This window comes from Myotis yumanensis, unplaced genomic scaffold (genome assembly GCF_028538775.1).
Source record: "Myotis yumanensis isolate MYYU_CA2020_CCGP unplaced genomic scaffold, mMyoYum1.0.hap1 SCAF_9, whole genome shotgun sequence".
In the NCBI taxonomy this organism is placed as follows: domain Eukaryota; kingdom Metazoa; phylum Chordata; class Mammalia; order Chiroptera; family Vespertilionidae; genus Myotis; species Myotis yumanensis.
Window position 1 is genome coordinate 75,108,342 of NW_027223760.1, and position 19,598 is coordinate 75,127,939.

Sequence of the window (19,598 nt, forward strand, 5' to 3'; positions counted from 1 at the left end):
GTCCCAGGTTTGACCCTAGTCAAAAGCGTAAGTGTGGGTTGCGGGCTCAATCCCCAGTAGGGGGCGTGCAGAAGGCAACCAATCAATGATTCTCTCTCATCATTGATGTTTCTCTCTCTCTCTCTCTCTCCCTCTCCTTTCCTCTCTGAAATCAATAAAAATATATTTAAAAAACAAGAAACATAAAAGTAACTCAAGCTCAAGATCATTTAGGTTCATTAATAGACCTAAATATAGGGTGTCCCAAAAAATGTATACCCACACTTACGCTTTTGACTAGAGTCAAACCTGGGACCTTCCATTCCACAGGCCAACGCTCTATCCACTGAGCCAAACTGGCTAAGGCCCTTTTATGTTTTGTTCATTGTATGATCCTAGAAAAGTCACCCTGTATATTTCTACTCTAGGACAATTAAGAATAATGTACTTAAATAATCTAAGAACTGAAAGTGAGAGTTCCTCATTTTTTTGTGTTTAAAATGCTGCTCTATAGGAATGTAAAACAAGACCTAATAATCTTTGACACTGTAGCTATTATTTATAGGGCTTTTGCTATTTGTGGTTTTCTGAAGCCTCTGCTCAAAATGATCCATACTATTTCTGAGGGCTTTAAGACAGGTTAGCAAAGCTGTGAACAACCGAGACAGCTGAGACAGGCTAATGAATTTAAAGTTGTCTTTCGTTGTGTTCCCGCTGCTCATTCCTAAGGCCATCCTCCTTCTAGTTCTCCATTCAGCAGTTACTTGCACAATCTGCCATCCTCAATCCTTCATCTGTGGCCAGCTTAACTAACCTAATGTCAGTGATCAAATTTAAAATATCTTTTCATTAAAATTACATTTCAATTTACGAGTTTATGATGCTATACTCTTACCATTGTCATATTCAGTTCCCTGTAAACCTAACCTTTATGATCCTCAGACCGTTAAGCGTTTGGGTATTAAGTCTATAGAGGGGCAGAAATCATCACATGAGGGAGGGGAGTGGTTTCAGTGTAACATTTCAGCACTTTCCCAAGAAAACATAGGAAGAAAGGAGAAGTGGTTTTGAAACTGCTCAGTGAAGTGAGACTGCCGTCTGCCTGGATGTGGTTAACACATACCTGGGGCTTTTCTTTTTTTTTTTTTTTTTTTATTGCTTAAAGCATTACAAAGACCTGGGGCTTTTCTAAGTCCAGCCTACATCCTCCCCAGAGCCTAGATCCATATTGCAACTGCCATTTGACCTGCTACTTCAAACTCACCAGGTCCCAAATGGCACTCATTTGCTGCACCCCTCCCCCATCTGACTGCCACCCTTCTCTCATTTATCCTCCCCCGAAGTCAAAACAGCCTCATTGCCACACACACACCCCCTTTACCCCGCACCTGACCTCAGCAATCAATTACCCAAATCAGTTGATTTGGCCTCCTGAGTATTTTAGGAATCTATCTTTGCATGATCACTGATACTCACATAATGATCCTTTCATCCTCGATCTCTGGTCTGCAAGTACTCTTCTTGCCCTGCTCCTCCCAACTAACCTGTCCCTCGCCCACAGCTTGTCCAAGCGCCCGGGCTCATCACTCTAGTCATTGCCTCACCATGGCAGGGAAGGTAGTTCTCATGATTTGTCTTCTGGCTGCTGCTCCAGCCTCATCTTTTTTCAGAAATTCGGGCCTGGAATGGATTTCTCAACACATTATTTGTCCCTGCGCTGCATGACTTTTCTGTTAGGAACTGGACTTGCATCCCATCCCCCATTTTTGAGCTGGGAAACCCGCATTTGACTTTAAAATCTAACTGCAGAGTTAGTCAAGTCACTTATTCTTGCTCCGTCAACCTTGATAGACCACACTTCCGATCGTAATTATATGCTTTCATGTCTGCCTACAGAGTGGGTCCTGCCGATCCCTGAGTTGGTACTCAGTTTGGAGGCAGGGCGCAAAGATAAGAGAACAAAAAAAAGTAAAAAAAAAAAAAAAAAGAGAGAGATACGGCTCTATAGTTACTAACAAATGTTAAGCAAATGATCTATGTTGAACCTGTGGCTGGATTTAAACAAAGCAACCAACTCTGGGAGTACAGCTACCAAATCCAAGGGTGGAGCCGCAGGGCGACCTAAGCGCCGCGCCGCCCTGCAGGGTCCCGGGGGGCGGGGGGAGAGCCCCTCGTCAAGGCTCCAGCGTCCAGACCACCCGGGCGGGCGACCTCCACGGACCAGCAGCCTCGAGCCCCGGGGGCGGCCCCCGAGACCCTCCCGCTCGGGCGCTGGGCGGACCCACTTCCTAGGACTCGGCCCGCGACCAGCCAGGGCGCCGGCTCCGCTTCGGCAAACCCCGGCCGCCGGACGGAGAGGCCTCCATCCTAGGACGCCCCGGGAGAGGGGGCTGCTCCCTAGAAGCAAGATGGCGTCCTCTGGTCTTCCCTCTTTCCTCCAAGACCCCCCTCTTGGCCCCCATAAGAGAGAGAGAGACGTCGCGGCGCTGACGCAGAGATCGGGAAACTCCCCGAGGCTGCGGCCACTCCCAGGCCCGCGGGAGGTGATTTCATCTCGGGCACAGGGAGCTGGGGGTGGGGACGCCCCACAGGCAGCGCAGCCGGGCCGCAGCCCGCAGAGGGTGGACGCGAGAGAGCCCGCCCCCCGCCCCCCAAGCTATTGTTCTCCAGCTCGGGCCCCCGGACACCCTCGGCTCCGCCAAAGGAGCGGAAGTCCCGCCCCATCTGGGCCGCTCCGCCCCTAGCGCCCCGGAAGTGCTCTGCGGCGGCTGCTGCAGAGCGGGCGGGAGGAGGGTGGATCTGTCGTGAGCGGGGCGTCCCTAGTCCTCCTCCTCCGCCTCCTCCGCCTCGTCCTCCCCCTGCCTCCCAGCCTCCTCCGCCGCCGCCCGTCGGACTCCTCCTGCTGCTGCTCGCGGCGCAGAGCCTCCCAGACGAGGACCGAGCACTCTCGGCCGGAGCCAGCCCTGCCGCGGCTTCCGGTGCCCGTGGGGCGGCGGACTGGTTGGCGGTGCAGGTGAGCGACGCCCGTCCCGGCCGCTCGGGAGGGTGGGGGCCGCCGGGGGGCGGCGGGGGTGTGTCCGGCTGGCAGCGGGCCGAGGCCGCGGCGCGGGGCCCGGCGCGGAGATTGCACCTCGCGCGTTCTGCCCGGGGCGAGCCCGGGATGGAATCCGCGCGCCGTGTTCGCCTCGGGGCGGCCGAGCGCACCTCCGAGGGCGGGCGGGCGGCGGCGGCGAGGGCCCCCGCGCCCGACACCCGCTCCAAGTTCTCTTCGTCGGAAGGTCACCCCGCATTTCTGGCCCTGCGCGCGGAGGACCTTGCCTGGGCGGTGCCCGCAACCTGGGGACCCGCCGCCGCTGCCCCAGCCCCTGCGCCTCCCTCCGCTCCTGTCCCCTCCATCCCTTCCTTTCAACTCCTGGCCTGGACTAGAGCGGTCAAAGGAAAGGGGTTTTTTCCCAGACTGGTCGTTAGATTTTACGCACTGAACTCAGTAGCCGGCTCTGGGCTCTTGCACAGGTTTGGCCCCTATTCGGGTAATTCCGCCTCTTAAGACGAGGAAGAGAATGTAATTCTTTGGAGCGAAGGGTAGTCCGTCCCTACAGGCTGTCCAGAGGTGGCAGGTGGGATCGGTACGCGCGAGGCTGATAGGTGTCCAAGTGGGCGGGGTCGCCGTGCCGCGTTGTTTTCAGGTTTGGGGAGAATGAAGGAGTTAACTGGCCTTTGCTCGGGAACCAGAATGTCCAGATGTTTGAGAGCTCATCCAGGTGCCATGGAGGTTGTGTGAGAACTCCAGCGCCACACCCAGCATGTCAACCTGAAAAACACCTCATTTACAGATGGTGTCTGGTGGTGATGGTAGGGGGAAACTATAAAACATGTGTCATAAGTTAAATCCTGTCCTTAATGACAGCTTTAATCATGTTCCGAAAACGGGGTAACAAATTTCCTTAGTGAACTCACAGTAGAAGGCATTTCACTTACCTTATGTTTACTGATCTGTTTAAATATGTATATCTTCTTAGTTGTTTTTGTGCCTTTATTAAAATGACTGTAACTCTAAAATATTATTTTTAGACTTAGAATTTCTTCAGGGCAGAAGCCATGTCTTACTCGTCTGTTTCCATGTGATGGGCCTACATAGACGTTATTCATTCATTTCTTCATTGAATGAATGAAAGTCTAATTAGCTCACAGTTGTCTTCCAGGAGTCATTTATTTTATTGGGCTAGGTTGTGTGTGTGTGTGTGTGTGTGTGTGTGTGTGTTCCAGTTTCTTGACACATACAGACTTTGCTTTGCCTGTCTGTTCTTTAGCACGGTCAAAAAACAATTCAAGAAGAATCCCTCCCTCTCCTTCCAAAACTCTGTCCTCCCTTGAAAGGTTAAAATTATATTTGGGGAATTGTGACTAGGCATTATAATAATTTGTATCTCAGTGTTAAAGGTTTACTACTTGAGCATGTTTGTCCAAGGTTATCAAGCAGAGATTTCCTGGTGATAGTAAGTTTAGGTTTAGAGTTGACAGCCATACCCTGTCTTTAAAAAGAGGAAATTGGGAGCTGCCATTGTTGGGAAAACGTGGTGCATCCCGGAATTGCTTATAGTGGCTCATTTTTCCCATGGATACGTGAAATCCTATGACGTCCAATATGACCTTGGCATAATTTACCAATAGCCACGTTCACATTTCTTTTCAGAGATCCAGATGCTGCTCTCTAGTGTGTCTGCTGAGTGTGCAGGCATCTGCATCATCTATTTTGAAGCAGTTCTTCAACACCTTTTTTGAAGGGCTTTCAGGTGGAAAGGGCCAATTATAGGAAAGACCCTTGCCTACCATTTGTGTGGGGGGGATAATTTTTGTCTGTAAGTAGTTGGGTTATTTTCACTTTAGGAAGGTCCAAATAAAAAAGTGCTGATACCTTCTTTCCTTTCCAAATATCTGGTGGTGGTTCTGCACTGGTTTTCTAAGCTCCGCTTCTAAATAAATGTACCAGTATCATTTCTTGTATGTGTATGTATCAGTGTAATACGTACTAGTAACCCTTACTAGTTGGATGGCCAGGACAATCACTTTTAAAATACTAGAATAAGAGGCTGTTAATGAGGAAAAAGATTTATGATTTTGAAGAAGTAGGGAGACAATATATGGTTTCCATTGTTTTATAAAATGTTTTCATTTTTAGACACTAAGGAGAGGAAGGAAGCCTGCAGTTTCTTACTTCATTGTCATTATCACTGTACAGTGGTCAGATTTCCCTTTTTGAATGTACCAACCCTCCTGATAATAACATTCCTCATACATTGATTGCCTGCCAAGTCCTGTGATAAGAGCTTTACTTACATTATTTCAAATCTCCACAGTACCTCTGCAAGATAGGTAGTTTTCCTACACTTTACTAAGTGAAGCTATTTGCCAGTGGCTAGGCAGCTAGCTAGTGTGTAGTAAAGTCTGAATTTTAAAGTAATGACTTCTTAAAGCTTGGGTATTGCAATTAATCCTAAGAGGCTGAGGAAAATGAGATTCGGGAAAGCAAGATACTGATCTCAGCACTTGGTTGGCTAGTGGGGCCTGGGGCTGCTAGTAACCCTGGCCAAGTGGCTGGCAGTGGCAGTGGCAGTAGCGACTCTTCTGTTTATCTCCAGTGAACCTATAAATACAGTGTTATCACCCTTTATATGTGCTGTGATGAAAAAAATGGTTGGGCATTATTCATATAAGTGTCCTGGGAAAATAGAGTACATATTAGGAACTCAACTATGGTGTTTGATGACTGCTTTTTACCTCTGCAGTATTTGAAATGTGAGGGGATTTTTTGAAACCTATTTATAGTAAGCTTTCCTTAAGGCATGCTGTTTTTTCTTTCACTAAAAGAGATGGGGGAGAGGTTGTAGGGGAATGGGAAAATGGTAAAAGAAGCAAAGGTGGCCCTAACTGGTTTGGCTCAGTGGATAGAGCGTCAGCCTGTGGACAAAAGGTCCCAGGTTCGATTCCGGTGAAGGGCATGTACCTTGGTTGTGGGCACATCCCCAGTAGGAGGTGTGCAGGAGGCAGCTGATCGATGTTTCTCTCTCATCGATGTTTCTAACTCTCTATCACTCTCCCTTCCTCTCTGTAAAAAATCAATAAAATATATTAAAAAAAAAAAAAAGCAAAGGTGTACTGGGTGTATTTTTACCATTTTAGACCATATGTCATTTTCTTTTTGGTTTTAATATGGAGGCTTAAAGTGGGCTGAACTTTTGTAAGGGTCTAATTGCTATTTAGTGCTAGAAGAATTCTCTTCACTCTCTCTAAGCCTGTGGAGTTTTTTGTTTTTTTAACAATTTTAAATGGGCTCAAGTCAAATGTGTTCATCTCTTGGTTTTAAAACAAGTACCTAGCTGTATGTAAAAACAGCTCATTATCTAGTCCTCATTAGTAACAATTATTTTTTTATTTCTTTTTAGCTCTAAGACACCTTATCGTACCCATTAGGATTTGGTTATAATATATAAAAAGTAAAATGAAAGGTCTGAGTTTTTCAAGGACTTGTGAGTAAATTTTAGAAGAGAATTTTTATCTTTGATTTAATTATAGCTTAAGGTGAAGACTTAATTTCTCAATGTCAAGGAGGTAGTCTGTACAAGCCAAAAAAGCAAATTTCCATAAAATATTATAATACTATCCTGAAGGGCTTTCCCAGCTAGAGTCCTATATGAGATTTAGTAGATATAACCTTTGACACAAATAATCTCTTTGAAATGTAGGATCCAGTTTCACCGCTGAATTCACTTATTGAAGCTAAATATCAGGGTTTGACAGTGTCATCTTGAAGAGTAAAACAGCAAGATTGTGAACTGACTTCTTCTCCCAAATGCATTGTGAAGGTGAGGCAAAGATCCCAGATTTTCACAAAGATCATGATTGTCGTCACCGAAACCACAGGATCTCTGCTTCTGTGTTAAGCAGTTGAATAGCTAGCATACTAGTGCATTGAAAGTGGAGGTTGCCACATCACTGAGTAATTGCAAATGCTTTAGTTCAGCTGCTCTGTCCAGATCTATTCTGAATTACTGCAGCAGCTTTTAGCCTCTGGTTGCTCCCCACCACCAACCCCTCTTTCCTCCCCATTTTGTTAGAGCAATCATGATACTCCCCCACTTAAAACCCTGTTGCAACTCCTTTTTGCCCATTAAAATAAAATCTAAACTCCTCTTATCCTCAATCACATAAACAAAACCTTCAAGATCTACTCCTTCCTAACCTCTTTTTTTCCAGGAGACTCAGTGTCAGCAATGCCAAGTTTCTGGACCCAGCATTTTCTCAGTCCTCCATTTTTCTCTTCCTGTAATTCTAGCCACTCCTTCCCCCCAGTCTAGTATACTTCTCAGAACTCAGCTTAGGTTATGTCTCCAAAAATTTTATCTTGATTAGATGCTTTCTCTTAACACAATTTCTGGGGGAGTGGGGGGAGACAGACAAAAAACAACTTTCAAGACAGCTACTTGCTCTTATGTGCCATCATAAAAATCTATTATAGCTCTTATACTATGGACAGTGCCTTCATTAGCCTATTGTAAATTTTGTTAACCACAATCCACAGTAACCTCATAACTACATACACATACACTCTTAAAAGCCTTCACAGGCCTTTATCAGAAGTTCCCAAACTTTCTCAGTTTATGGCAGCCTTATTATATCCGTAAGTTTTTTATAGCATCCCTAGGTCAAACGAAACATGTAATGGTTTTATTTCTTACATAGTTAGGTCCAAACAACTGAATATACATTTATGTCCTAACAATTTAGAAGCTGTTTGAAAAACTGATACACATAAATTAAATAACTTTTCCTTCTTGACTGCATAGAACTCAATTGTGTGTACAAGGGTTTATTCAACCATTCTCTTGTACTTGGACATTTAAGTATTTACCAATATTTTTCTATTACAAATGATCTATGGTAATAAAAGCATAATATGCTAATTAGACCAGATGTCCTTCCTGACAAAGCCGGGGCTGCGAGGGAAGCCCAGGTTCCGGGTGCTAGAGGGAAGCCGGTGCCGGCAGCTGGGGGAAGGAAGGCCTACTCTTGCACAAATTTTGTGCATCGGGCCTCTAGTGTTATAATGAAAAACTTTGCTTATATGTATTTTTGTATTGTTGGACATATATCTTCAAGATAAATTCCTGTATAAGATTTATTAGATGCTAGAGGCCTGGTGCACGAAATTCGTGCACTGGGGGAGGGGGAGTGTCCCTCAACCCAGTCTGCACCCTCTCCAATCTGGGACCCCTGTGGGATTGGGCCTAAACTGGCAGTCGGACATCCCTCTCACAATCCGGGACTGCTGGCTCCCAACCGCTCGCCTGCCTGCCTGATTGCTCCTAACCACGTCTGCCTGCCAACCTGATCAGCCCCTAAACACTCCCCTGCCAGCCTGATCGATGCCTAACTGCTCCCCTGCCAGCTCGATTGCCCTCCCCTGCTGGCCTGGTCCCCCCCAACTGCCCTCCCCTGCAGGCCTGGTTCCCCCCCCAACTGCCCTCCCCTGCTGGCCATCTTGTGGTGGCCATCTTTGACCACATGGGGGCGGCCACCTTGTGCGAGGGTGTGATGGGCAATTTGCATAATACCTCTTTATTATATAGGATTGCTAAATTCCTCTCCCTGTGCGGTTTACTATTTTGAATTACCATCAGTAGTGTATAAGAGTGCCAGTCTCTGCACCCAGGCCTTTCCCTTCCCTCTGCCCTGTTTACCCCTAGTCCCTCAGGTGCATTACCTTTGCCTTTCTCTCTCTTAAGCTCCAAGGGCCCTTCTTTTGCTTCTATAACTTGTTTCCTTAGCCCATTTCTTCTATGGCTCACTTTTACTACCTCTGTAACTTTCTAAATAAACTTTCTCTTATAATTTGAGTTCCTGGTTCTGAATTCTTTCTTTGCCAAACTCAAGAACTGAGATTAATAATACATCATCTAAGTTTTTAACATTTCAGTTTATTCATAAGTATTTTATTTTTTGTTGCTATTATAGGGTTTTCTTGTCCATTCTATCTTCTAACTGGTTATTCTTCATGTATATGAATATTGCTAATTTCTGGATATTTCCTGCTGCCTTGCTGAATCCTTATTGTTTGAGTTACTTTAATCATTGCTTCTCTTAGATATACTATCCTGTCACCTGTATATAGAAATTGTATCCCTTTCTTTTCCAATGTTTATGCCTCTCATTATTTATGTTATCTAATTGCATTGATTAACATCTCCAGAACAAGGTGAAATAGCAGTATTACAGTGTCTTTAGTAGATATGTTGAGAGCTTTATTGTATTATCTTCTCTGGATATACAAAGATGTACATTTGCATGTTAATTTAGCTATGGATATGCCTGTCAAAGACTGTAGTCCTTCGCTATCTCTAAGATATCTTTCATGGAGATGAATGTAGTAAGAGGTAGGGCTTTCTTGGTGGGCAGCAGCACAAAGTACAATGATAAGCAATGCTAGAAATGTTCCATGGTTTCCCGGTTCATACAACTAGTCCTGAGTTTTGTTCCTGCTTCTCCACACAATTCTTCCAAACTTCATTGTAGTCTTCACTCAACCAGTCATGGATGTCACCGTGACTTCTAGGCTAATGCTGCTATAGGTCGATGAAAATCTAAGGGTTCCCTTCTAGGTTTTCATAGTCTTAAGTGGTTTCTGTGTTTTGCAGATGAATTGGGTTAATGTCATATTGATGTGGTTTTGGCTTCGGTCTATAGGTTATTTGGCAAAGCAAGTTTGTAGACCAGTTTATCCATTGGGATGGCCTAGAGTACACAGCTGTGGGACAGTTCCAGATACATTTGTAGAGCCTGGATCGTCTGACTTTGAGGCTATTCCTTCTCCAGAACTCATTTATGAAGACCTAGTTCTCTGGCTGGAAGTGATGTGTTGGTGTAGAATCGGGTGTTGGCCCAGCATCCTGCACATATTCCACCCACATGCAATTATAGGCAACACCAGTGCTCAGTCTCCCAACTTTGGAGTGTTTTTATTTCACTGCCATCTAATTCATCCAGAAAGTTCAAGTAGGATATTTTCTGTAGGTTCTTGTTCAAGTTTATTTGGGTGCATGTGTGAACTCTCAGTTCACATCCCATTATTTATCTCTGCCATCCGAAGTATTTCCTTTTCCCAGGAGTGTTGGTGGTAGGGTATTTGTTAATTTCTTGTCCCTTATGCTGAGATACTTCTCTCTAGAAGTTTCTACAGTTCTCATTTCATCTTTGCTGTCCCAAGAGTGATGGTAGCTGGGTGTTTACGAAATAATCTCTTCTTGTCCCTAGGTTGAGGAGCTCTCACTTACTTGGTGAGTACTCTTTGTCCATGGCTGACTGTCCATCCCTACTTTTCCTGGCACCCATGTTGCCTTTTACTCTCCAGGTCTTGCTGCCTAACTGGCATGCCATTCAGCCTTGGGTTGGAGGTTAGGGGTGTCTCACCCTCTAGTACAGTGGTTCTCAACCTTGGCTGCACATTAGAATCAGCTGGGAATCTTTTTAAAATCCTGATTTCTGGGCCTCATCATTAGTAACAAAGAAACAGAATTTCCAGAGGATGAGGCCCAGAAATCAGGATTTTAAAAAGATTCCCAGCTGATTCTAATGTGCAGCCAAGGTTGAGAACCACTGTCCTAGTATATGCTGCCATCCTGATGGCAGGGCTTGGTCAGGAGGCTAATCTTTTCCATTCCCTCTATTTGCCCCTCCCCACACCCCCTCCTTTTTAGTCTGAGGACAGTCTGTTTCCCCTCTTATTTCTGCCTGAGACATTTTGACGGTGACAAAATCCCTGTGCCCTGAGGACTTAGGTTTCTGGGACACCAACCCTGCTCTCTTAATTTTTGGATTATTAGTAACTTTCCCAACACCCTATTAATCACCAAGGTCTTCCTATTTCACATGACTAAAAACTACAACTAAGATAATTCTCTCTGAGTCTGTTGCTTCATTTAATCTTACTTGGTGCTTATGGGTTTTGTTTGTGTGTGTGTGTGTGTGTGTGTGTGTGTGTGTGTTTTATATATTTTTATTGATTTCAGAGGGAGGAAGGGAGAGAGAGATCAGAACATCAATGATGAGAAAGAATCATTGATCAGCTGCCTCCTGCACACCCCCCACAATCTGGGGATTGAGCCCGAAACCTGGGCATGTGCCCTGACTGGGAACCACACCATGACCTCCTGGTTCATGGGTTGACACTCAACCACTGAGCCACACCAGCCAGGTGGTGCTTGGGGTTTTTAGTAGTTGTCTTGGTCCTTCACAATAAGATAAAACTTGCCTTAACCGGTTTGGCTCAGTGGATAGAGCATTGGCCTGCAGACTCAAGGGTCCCAGGTTCGATTCCGGTCAAGGGCATGTACCTTGGTTGCGGGCACATCCCCAGTGGGGAGTGTGCAGGAGGCAGCTGATCGATGTTTCTCTCTCATCGATGTTTCTAACTCTCTATCCCTCTCCCTTCCTCTCTGAAAAAAATCAATAAAATATATTTTTAATAAAATAAAATAAAACTTGATCAGATTATAAAAACTATTCCTGTCTTTATGTTTTATTTTGAAGATTACATATTTGGTTACAACTGTTTGAACTTTTGTACATTCAGTGGTTATTTATATTTTTTATTCTGTGAAATGCCTTTTTATGACCTTTGCTTATTTTGGGATGTGGGAGGCTGATATTTTAAAATAACAAGTTTACTAAGATATAATTTACATATCATAAAATTTACTCTTAAAGTATGCCATCTAGTAGATGTAGTTTGCAATCATCACCACTATCGAATTCAAGAACATTTTCATTACCCCATAAAAGAAACCCCATGCTCATTAAGTCATCACTCTTGATTCCATCCACCCTTATAGCCCCAAGCAACCACAGTTGACCCTTGGACAATGTCGGGGTTATGAGTGTGGACATCTGTGCATTTGAAAATCTGTGTATAACTTTAACTCACCCCAGACTTAACTACTAAAAGCTTACTGTTGACTGGAAGCCTTATTGATAATATAAACAGTTGATTAACATATTTTGTATGTTATATACAAATAATATATATTCTTACAATGAAGTAAGCTAGAGAAAAGAAAATGTTATTAAGAAAGTCATAAGGAGCCCTGGCCGGTTTGGCTCAGTGGATGGAGTGTCAGCCTGCGGACGCAAAGGTCCCATGTTCGATTCCGGTCAAGGGCATGTACCTTGGTTTCGGGCACATCCCCAGTGGGGAGTTTGCGAGAGACAGCTGATCGGTGTTTCTCTCTCATCAATGTTTCTGACTCTCTGTCCCTCTCCCTTCCTCTCTCTGAAAAATCAATAAAATGTATTTTAAAAAAGTCAAAAGGAAAAAAATGTACAGCATTGTACATATTTAGTAACCAAAACCCATGTATAGGTGGACCCGTGCATTTCAAACCTGTGTTGTTCAAGGGTCAACTGTACTTAATCTACTTCCATCTGTACAGATTTGCCTATTTGGAAATTTCTGGACTCCATAAATGGAATCAGACAATATGCAGTCTTTTTTAAGTGCTATGTAATTTACATCTAACATCATATTAGTTTCATGTGTACAACATGATTTGCTATTTGTATATACTGAGAAATGATCACCACAGTAAATCTAGTTAACGTCCATCACCACACATAGTTACAAAAATATTTTTTTTCCTTATGAGAACTTTTAAAATTACCCTCTTGGCAACTTAAAGCTAAGTCAGTAGTATTACTAACTATAGTCACCATGCTGTATTAAAGCCCCTTGACTTATTTTTTTCACTAGAGCAGGGGTCCTCAAACTTCTTAAACAGGGGGCCAGTTCACTGTCCCTCAGACCGTTGGAGGGCCGGACTATAGTTTAAAAAAAAACTATGAACAAATTCCTATGCACACTGCACATATCTTATTTTGAAGTAAAAAAAAACAAAACGGGAACAGATACAATATTTGTATTTGCATGTGGCCCGCGGGCCATAGTTTGAGGACCCCTGCACTAGAGGTTTGTACCTTATGGTCCCCTTCACCTATTTTGCCCTGCCTCTGGGAAATACCAGTCAGGTCTCTGCAATTATGAGCTTGTGTTTTTTTTTTCAGATCCACATGTGAGTGAGATCATATTGGATTTGTCTTTCTCTCGACAACATAAGAAACATTCGAACCTATAGTGAATTTTTGTGAGTTTATTTGAACCAAACTGTCAATAATTGCTGAGAAGCAAAATCTCAACAGATTGAGATAATGCTTCAGAAATGGCAGTTTTGCACTTTATTTTATTCAGTACAGTCAAGAGAGAAGACAAAAGTGAGTTACATGAAGTCCATTGGTGATAGATAAGGGAGATGGGAGGAAGCAAAGTGGGGATTGGATTAAAAGTAAAGTGATAGACATATACATCTTTTACATAGGTGGGTACAGGATAGTTAATAGTCAACAATTAGCATGATAATAGCAGTGAGAGGAATTATGGTCTTCATGGGGTGCATTGGTTGTGCCCTGAGGGGTCTGGGAAAAGGAGAGTTACCCTGCCATTCCAAAGGTATGTTATGGTAGGTGCAAAAGACAGTAGGCTAAGTTAAGGTAACGATTGACTGGTTGGCCGTTCCCTTAGGTTTTTATGTATATAGATCATGTTAGCAGAAGCAGCTTAAACTGTGAAATGTACCGTAAAGAATCCACACTTGAAGGCTCGAAGTTCAATTCAACTCAAACAACAGGATTGAGTCCCTCTTTTTCCTGGATACCAAGGACATGATCATTCTATTCTGACTGACTACCACTGCTCAGAAATAGTGAAAATAGTACACTTCAGATAAGTGTAAACCAAGCCTACACAAGTTTACAGAGCGTGCTGCTGCTGGTATGTCTAAATAAATCAGGAAATTACTTCTTTCTCACTATTATAATCCTTACTCAGTAGCTGTAATCATTTCATGGCTTCTTAACTATGGTTTTATTTTTAAAACATTAAGTATCACATGAGCTCAGGGTGTTACCATATCAATTAATACTCTAAAATTGTGTGTGTGTACATTTTTCGTTTTGTTAATCCTTCCTGGAAGATATTTTTTCCATTGATTTTAGAGAGACTGGTTGGAAGGGGGGAGAGGGACCGAGGACAGAGAAAAACATTGATGTGAGAGAGCCCATCAATTGTTTGCTCCCCAACATGCCCCAACCAGGGAAACCTGAAACCCAGGTACATGCCCTTGACCAGAGCCGAACCTGTGACCCTTCGGTTCTCGAGCTGATGTTCTAACCACTTAGATACATGGGCCAGAGCTGTGTGCTCATTTTTAAAGCAAAACATTTAGCAATTATACCAACTGGGTTAAAACAATTTTCCTTCCACAACAGTTTAAAATATAGTCTGTGACTTAGAAAAGGAAGAGGGTCCCAAAGACATTTTCCCAAAGTGCAATTATCCTATATAATAATCCTATATAATAAAAGGGTAATATGCAAATTATCTCCTCGACCGAAAGTTCGACCAGAGTTCAACCAGGGGGCAGGGCTAGCCCGCCAACCACCTGGGGCCCCTCCCCGCGGCCACCCCCACCCCTGATTGGCACCCCCCACCCCGATAGGAGGTGGGGTAAGCCCGCCAACTGCCCACGGCCCCCAAGGAAAGAGAACAAAGGACAGGGAAGAGCCTAATTTAGACTGAGATTTTCAGGCAAGGCTGAAATCCTAAAACGGAGTTTGCCAGCTAGAATAAGAATGTGCCAAATGGAAGAAACTGTATAGCAAAGGCTAAGAGGTAGAGAAGAGCATATGAAGAACTGAAGGGAGACCAGTGTGTGTCTGATGCAGCTAAGCTGGGAGAGATTAGCACAATATAGGGAAGTAGGCAGGATGGGGTGTGGTCCTGTGAGCGGCAACTTGGGAAAGCTGTATCTGTGGCCAAAATAAGTCAAAGAGATGCTGAGAAGAAAGGTAAGTCCCCGGATCTCCTAATAAGATAAACTCTTCTTGTTTGGTCCTCCACACAGTCAGTGTTTGTTGTGACCTCGTGGCCTCCTTTTCTAAGACCTGGTACCATAGTCAAAGGTAACTGGGTACCATTAATGTACCTCACCAGTACAGCTTCTGAAGGAACCTGGCCTTTCTACGCTGAGCACATGCACGTAGTAAACAAATGATGCTTGTTCCACAGAAGGGCACAAGACCCAGGACTTGAAACATTTGTTTATTAGCCATCCACCCAACATTCCAGTGCTAGGATACTTTGGAGTTGGGGTAGATGGTGTTGGATTCTATTCATAATTCTACTACCAATTTGCTGGGATGTGGTTTCTTCTTTTCTAAACTGAAATAAGCCTTTCAGTTGGCATTCTTCTTTTGTTGTCCAGTTTCTTACTGGAACTAGAAAAATATCTCTTCAATTATTGCCAATAGAGGTTAATATGAAAACAAAGTGATCATTTAACCGGTTTTCATAATCTATGTGATTATATTCTCATACAAGTCTATTATCGTCAACATGTGGTTGCACTGGGATGTTTTCACTTTTGGTCACAGCTCATTACTAAAAACTATTATAAGAGAAATGCCCTTGAGTTATATACTTGTTTTATTGGCAAGGTGTTGTTCTCTGATAAGTGGTTTTTCCCTTAAATGAGCACATTTCATTTGCCATCTGTTTAAAATCACTGCAGGATGAAAACTAGTATCTTGAAGCATAAGGACATCATACCTCTTTCCTTTACTGGATTCTGAAGAAGAATATACTGAGTATTACTTATTCTCTCATTCTTTTTAGATTCTCCTTACTCCTTTGGTGAAAACTGATATAAGATGGCCACAAATAAGCCCAAGGGTCAGAATTCTTTGGCCTTACACAAAGTCATCATGGTGGGCAGTGGTGGTGTTGGCAAGTCCGCTCTGACTCTGCAGTTCATGTATGATGAGGTAAGTCCTAATTTTATAATGGATATCAAAGTTTGGGCTTTCAGAGAGTATTTCTCTAGCTTAGTTTGGTGCTGTTTTGGATTAATTCCTTGAATCTTTGAACACTATTAATCTTTTTTTTTCCTTTTTAAATTCAGAACCAACATTTATATACAGATTTATATACCAAGTCAAGAACTCAAAGTTCATAAAAACCTTATCCTTAAAAAAAAAACAAAAACAACAAAAAAAAACACAGATCTAGAAACAGTACCTATTCTTAAGCAATCTAACTTGGGCCTTTATTTTTAGTGTTTTAATGGCAGTTCTCACCTTGAATTAATAGAACTGGTGAATATAGTACCTAATTGAGACTTGAGGTTAACATACATAAGGTGTCCTATAATAACTTCAGTTAAAAGGTTCTTTATTGTGTATTTGGCATGGTACTACATTCACCATTAAACAGGTAAAGGCTGTATGCCTAAAATGTAATTGCTAGACAGGTTATCAGATTTGTGTGCATATAATATATCAGACTTTATCGATCCAGATTCTTTCCCTGGAAGACTATTATTAAGTCTAAATAATTTAAGAGTTGGTCACCTAATTTAAGCATTTATCCTCAGTTCTTCTAATAAAAGCAGGGTTTTGTGGTTACTCTTTCTTACCTAATGCTCATAAAAGTCCTGCATGGTAGGTAGTGGTATTCCCATTTTACAGATGAGAAAACAAACCCTCAAAGAGGTTATTCAACCTGCTTAAATTGGTCTCTTGAAAAAAATCTTGCAGATTTCTACCACCCCATGTCTTCTTCTATTGCATCCTTCTATACCATATTTTTCATACACACAAAAATCTTAAATCTATCAGCTGTCTCACTTGTCAGTGACTATAATAAAAAATTTAAACAGAGGGGAAATTGAAATAGTACTTTAAATGAAATTACTAATTTATCTGTTCAATTCTGTTGTCCATACTATTCATTTTAACAGCTACTCTTCTTTTTTTTAAAAATTTATTTTTTATTGATTTCATAGAGGAAGGGTGAGGGAGAGATAGAAACATCAATGATGAGAGGGCATCATTGATCAGCCGCCTCCTGCATGCCCTCCACTGAGGATCGAGCCCGCAACCTGGGCATGTGCCCTTGATCAGAATCAAACCTGGGACCCTTCAGCCCGCAGGCTGATGCTCTCTCCACTGAGCCAAATTGGCTAGGGCTCTTCTTTTTTAAAAAAATCAAAGTGTACAAACTACACTTTGTCAAGTGGTAAGAATAATGGTTTCCTTTTTCAAAAATTATGGCTTACAAGACATTCTTCCACAAAGTACTTGCTCTAGCATCCTAATTAATATTTCCTTTTTCTTGGTTAAAATCATTGTCATCTTTTAAAAAATTTTATAATTCATTTTTCAATTATAGCTGACATACAATATTATATTACTTTCACATGTACACCATAGTGAGTAGACATTTAAATAACTTATGATCACCCGGATAAATCTAGTGCCATCTAGTACACCATACATAGTTATTAAAATATTCCCTATTCCCTGTGCTGTACTTTACATCCCCATAACTATTTTTATAACTGGCAATTTGTACTTATTAATTCCTTTCACATTTTTCAACCATTCCACAAACCCCTCTCTGATATAGAGACCATCAGTTTGTTCTCTATATCTATGAGTTTGTGTCTGTGTTGTTTGTTCATTTATTTTATTTTTTAGGTTTCACATGTAAGTGAAATCATATAGTATTTGTCTTTCTCTTTCTGACTTCACTTAGAATATTAATCTAAGTGAAGGATGTTATGTTGTTGCAAATGGCAAGATTTCATTCTCTTACCGCTGAGTAATATTCCACTGTATATATGTACCACATCTTCTTTTATTTATTCATCTATCAGTAGACACTTCGGTTGCTTCCATATCTTGGATATTGTAAATAATGCTGCAGTGAACATTGGGGTACATAGGTCTATTCAAATTAGTGGTTTGGATTTCTTCAGATAAATACCCAGAAATGGAATTGCTGAGACGTGTAGCAGTTCTATTTTTAGTTTTTTGAGGAACCACCTCCATACTGTTCTCCACAGTGGCTGAACCAATTTCGAGTCCTATAACACCAGTGCATGAAGTTCTCTTTTCTACACAACATGTTGTTTGTTGATTTATAGATGATAGGCATTCTGACAGGTGTGAGGTTGTATTTCCTCTGGCTTTAATTTGCATTTCTCTGATGATTAGTGACATTGAGCATTTTTTCTTATGTGTATTGGCCATCTGTATGACCACTTTGAAGAAATGTCTGTTCAGGTCCTCTGCCCATTTTGTAATTGGATTGTTTGGTGGTTTTTTGGTGAAAAGTTGTATGAGTTTTTTATGAATTTTGCATATTAACCTCTTATCGAATGCATCACTGGTCAATATCTTCTCCCATTCAGTAAGTTTTCGTTTTGTTGATGGTTTTCTACACTGTAATAAAAATTTTAGTTTGATACAGTCCCGTTTTTTGTTTCTTTTGCTTGAGGAGTCATAGCCCCCCAAAATATTGCTAGGGCCGATGTCAAAGAGTTTAATGCCTATTATTTTTCTTCTAAGAATGTCATGATTTCAGGTTTTATATTTAAGTCTTTAACCCATTTTGAGTTTACTTTTGTTTATGGTTTAAGAAAGTGGTCTAGTTTCGGTTTTTTTCCATGTGTTTGTCATTTTCCCAACACCAATTATTGAATGCACTATATTTACTTCATTATATATCCTTGTCCCCTTTCTCATGTATTAGTTGACCACAGAAGCATGGCTGGTCTCTCTATTCTGTTACATTAATCTTTATGTCTGTTTTTATGCCAGTACCATGTTGTTTTGATTACAAAAGCCTTGTGGTATAGTTTGATAACAAGTGGCATGATACCTCAGACTTTGTTCTTCTTTCTCCCTATTGCTTTGGCTATATAGAGTTTATTGTGAATCCACATAAATTTTAGGATTCTTAGGTCTAATTCTGTGAAAAATGCCATTGGTATTTTGATAGGGATTGCATAGAATCTGTAGATTGCTTTGGATAGTATGGATATTTTTAACAGTATTAACTCTTCCGATCCATGGGCACAGAATATCCTTCCATTTGTTTGTATCTTCTTTTATTCCTTCAGTGTCTTCTAGTTTTCCAAGTACAGGTCTTTTACCTCCTTGATTAAATTTATTTCTAGATATTTTATTCTTTTCAATGCAATTGTAAATGGCATTGTTTTCTTAATTTCTTTGACAATTCATTATTGGTGTATAAACATGCAACCAGTTTCTGAATATTAATTTTGTGTCCTGCTACTTTACGGAATTCATTTGGATGCCTTTTTTTCCCCGTATCGGATTGCTATGGTGAAAGTTATGGTAACTGTGGGTTTGCCATAGATGATCTTTATTATGTTAAGATTTGGTTCCCCATCCTCCTCACTTCCTGAGAGTTTTTATCATGAATGAATTTTGGATTCTGTCAATGCTTTTGCACCTATTGAAGTGATCATATTATTTTTACCTTCCTTTTTGTCTTTTTTAATCCTCACCCGAGGATTTTTTTCCATTATTTTTAGAGAGAGTGGAAGGGAGGGGAAGAGACACAGAGAGAAAAACATTGATGTGAGAGAGACACATCAATTGGTTGCCTCTTGCATACACCCTGACCAAGGCCAGGGATGGAGCCTGCAACC

The 19,598-nt window shown here is 41.9% G+C and overlaps 1 protein-coding gene across 1 annotated transcript in view; it reads left to right on the forward strand.

Moving 5' to 3' along the window:
• The first annotated feature begins 2,769 nt into the window (after window positions 1-2,769).
• RALA (RAS like proto-oncogene A) overlaps window positions 2,770-19,598 on the forward strand; it is a 35,418-nt gene continuing 18,589 nt past the window's right edge. The window contains exons 1-2 of the mRNA XM_070424729.1: window positions 2,770-2,992; window positions 15,755-15,903. Of these exons, the coding sequence (XP_070280830.1) occupies window positions 15,790-15,903 (114 nt within the window). The 5' untranslated portion in view covers window positions 2,770-2,992; window positions 15,755-15,789. The remainder of the gene's footprint in view (window positions 2,993-15,754; window positions 15,904-19,598) is intronic.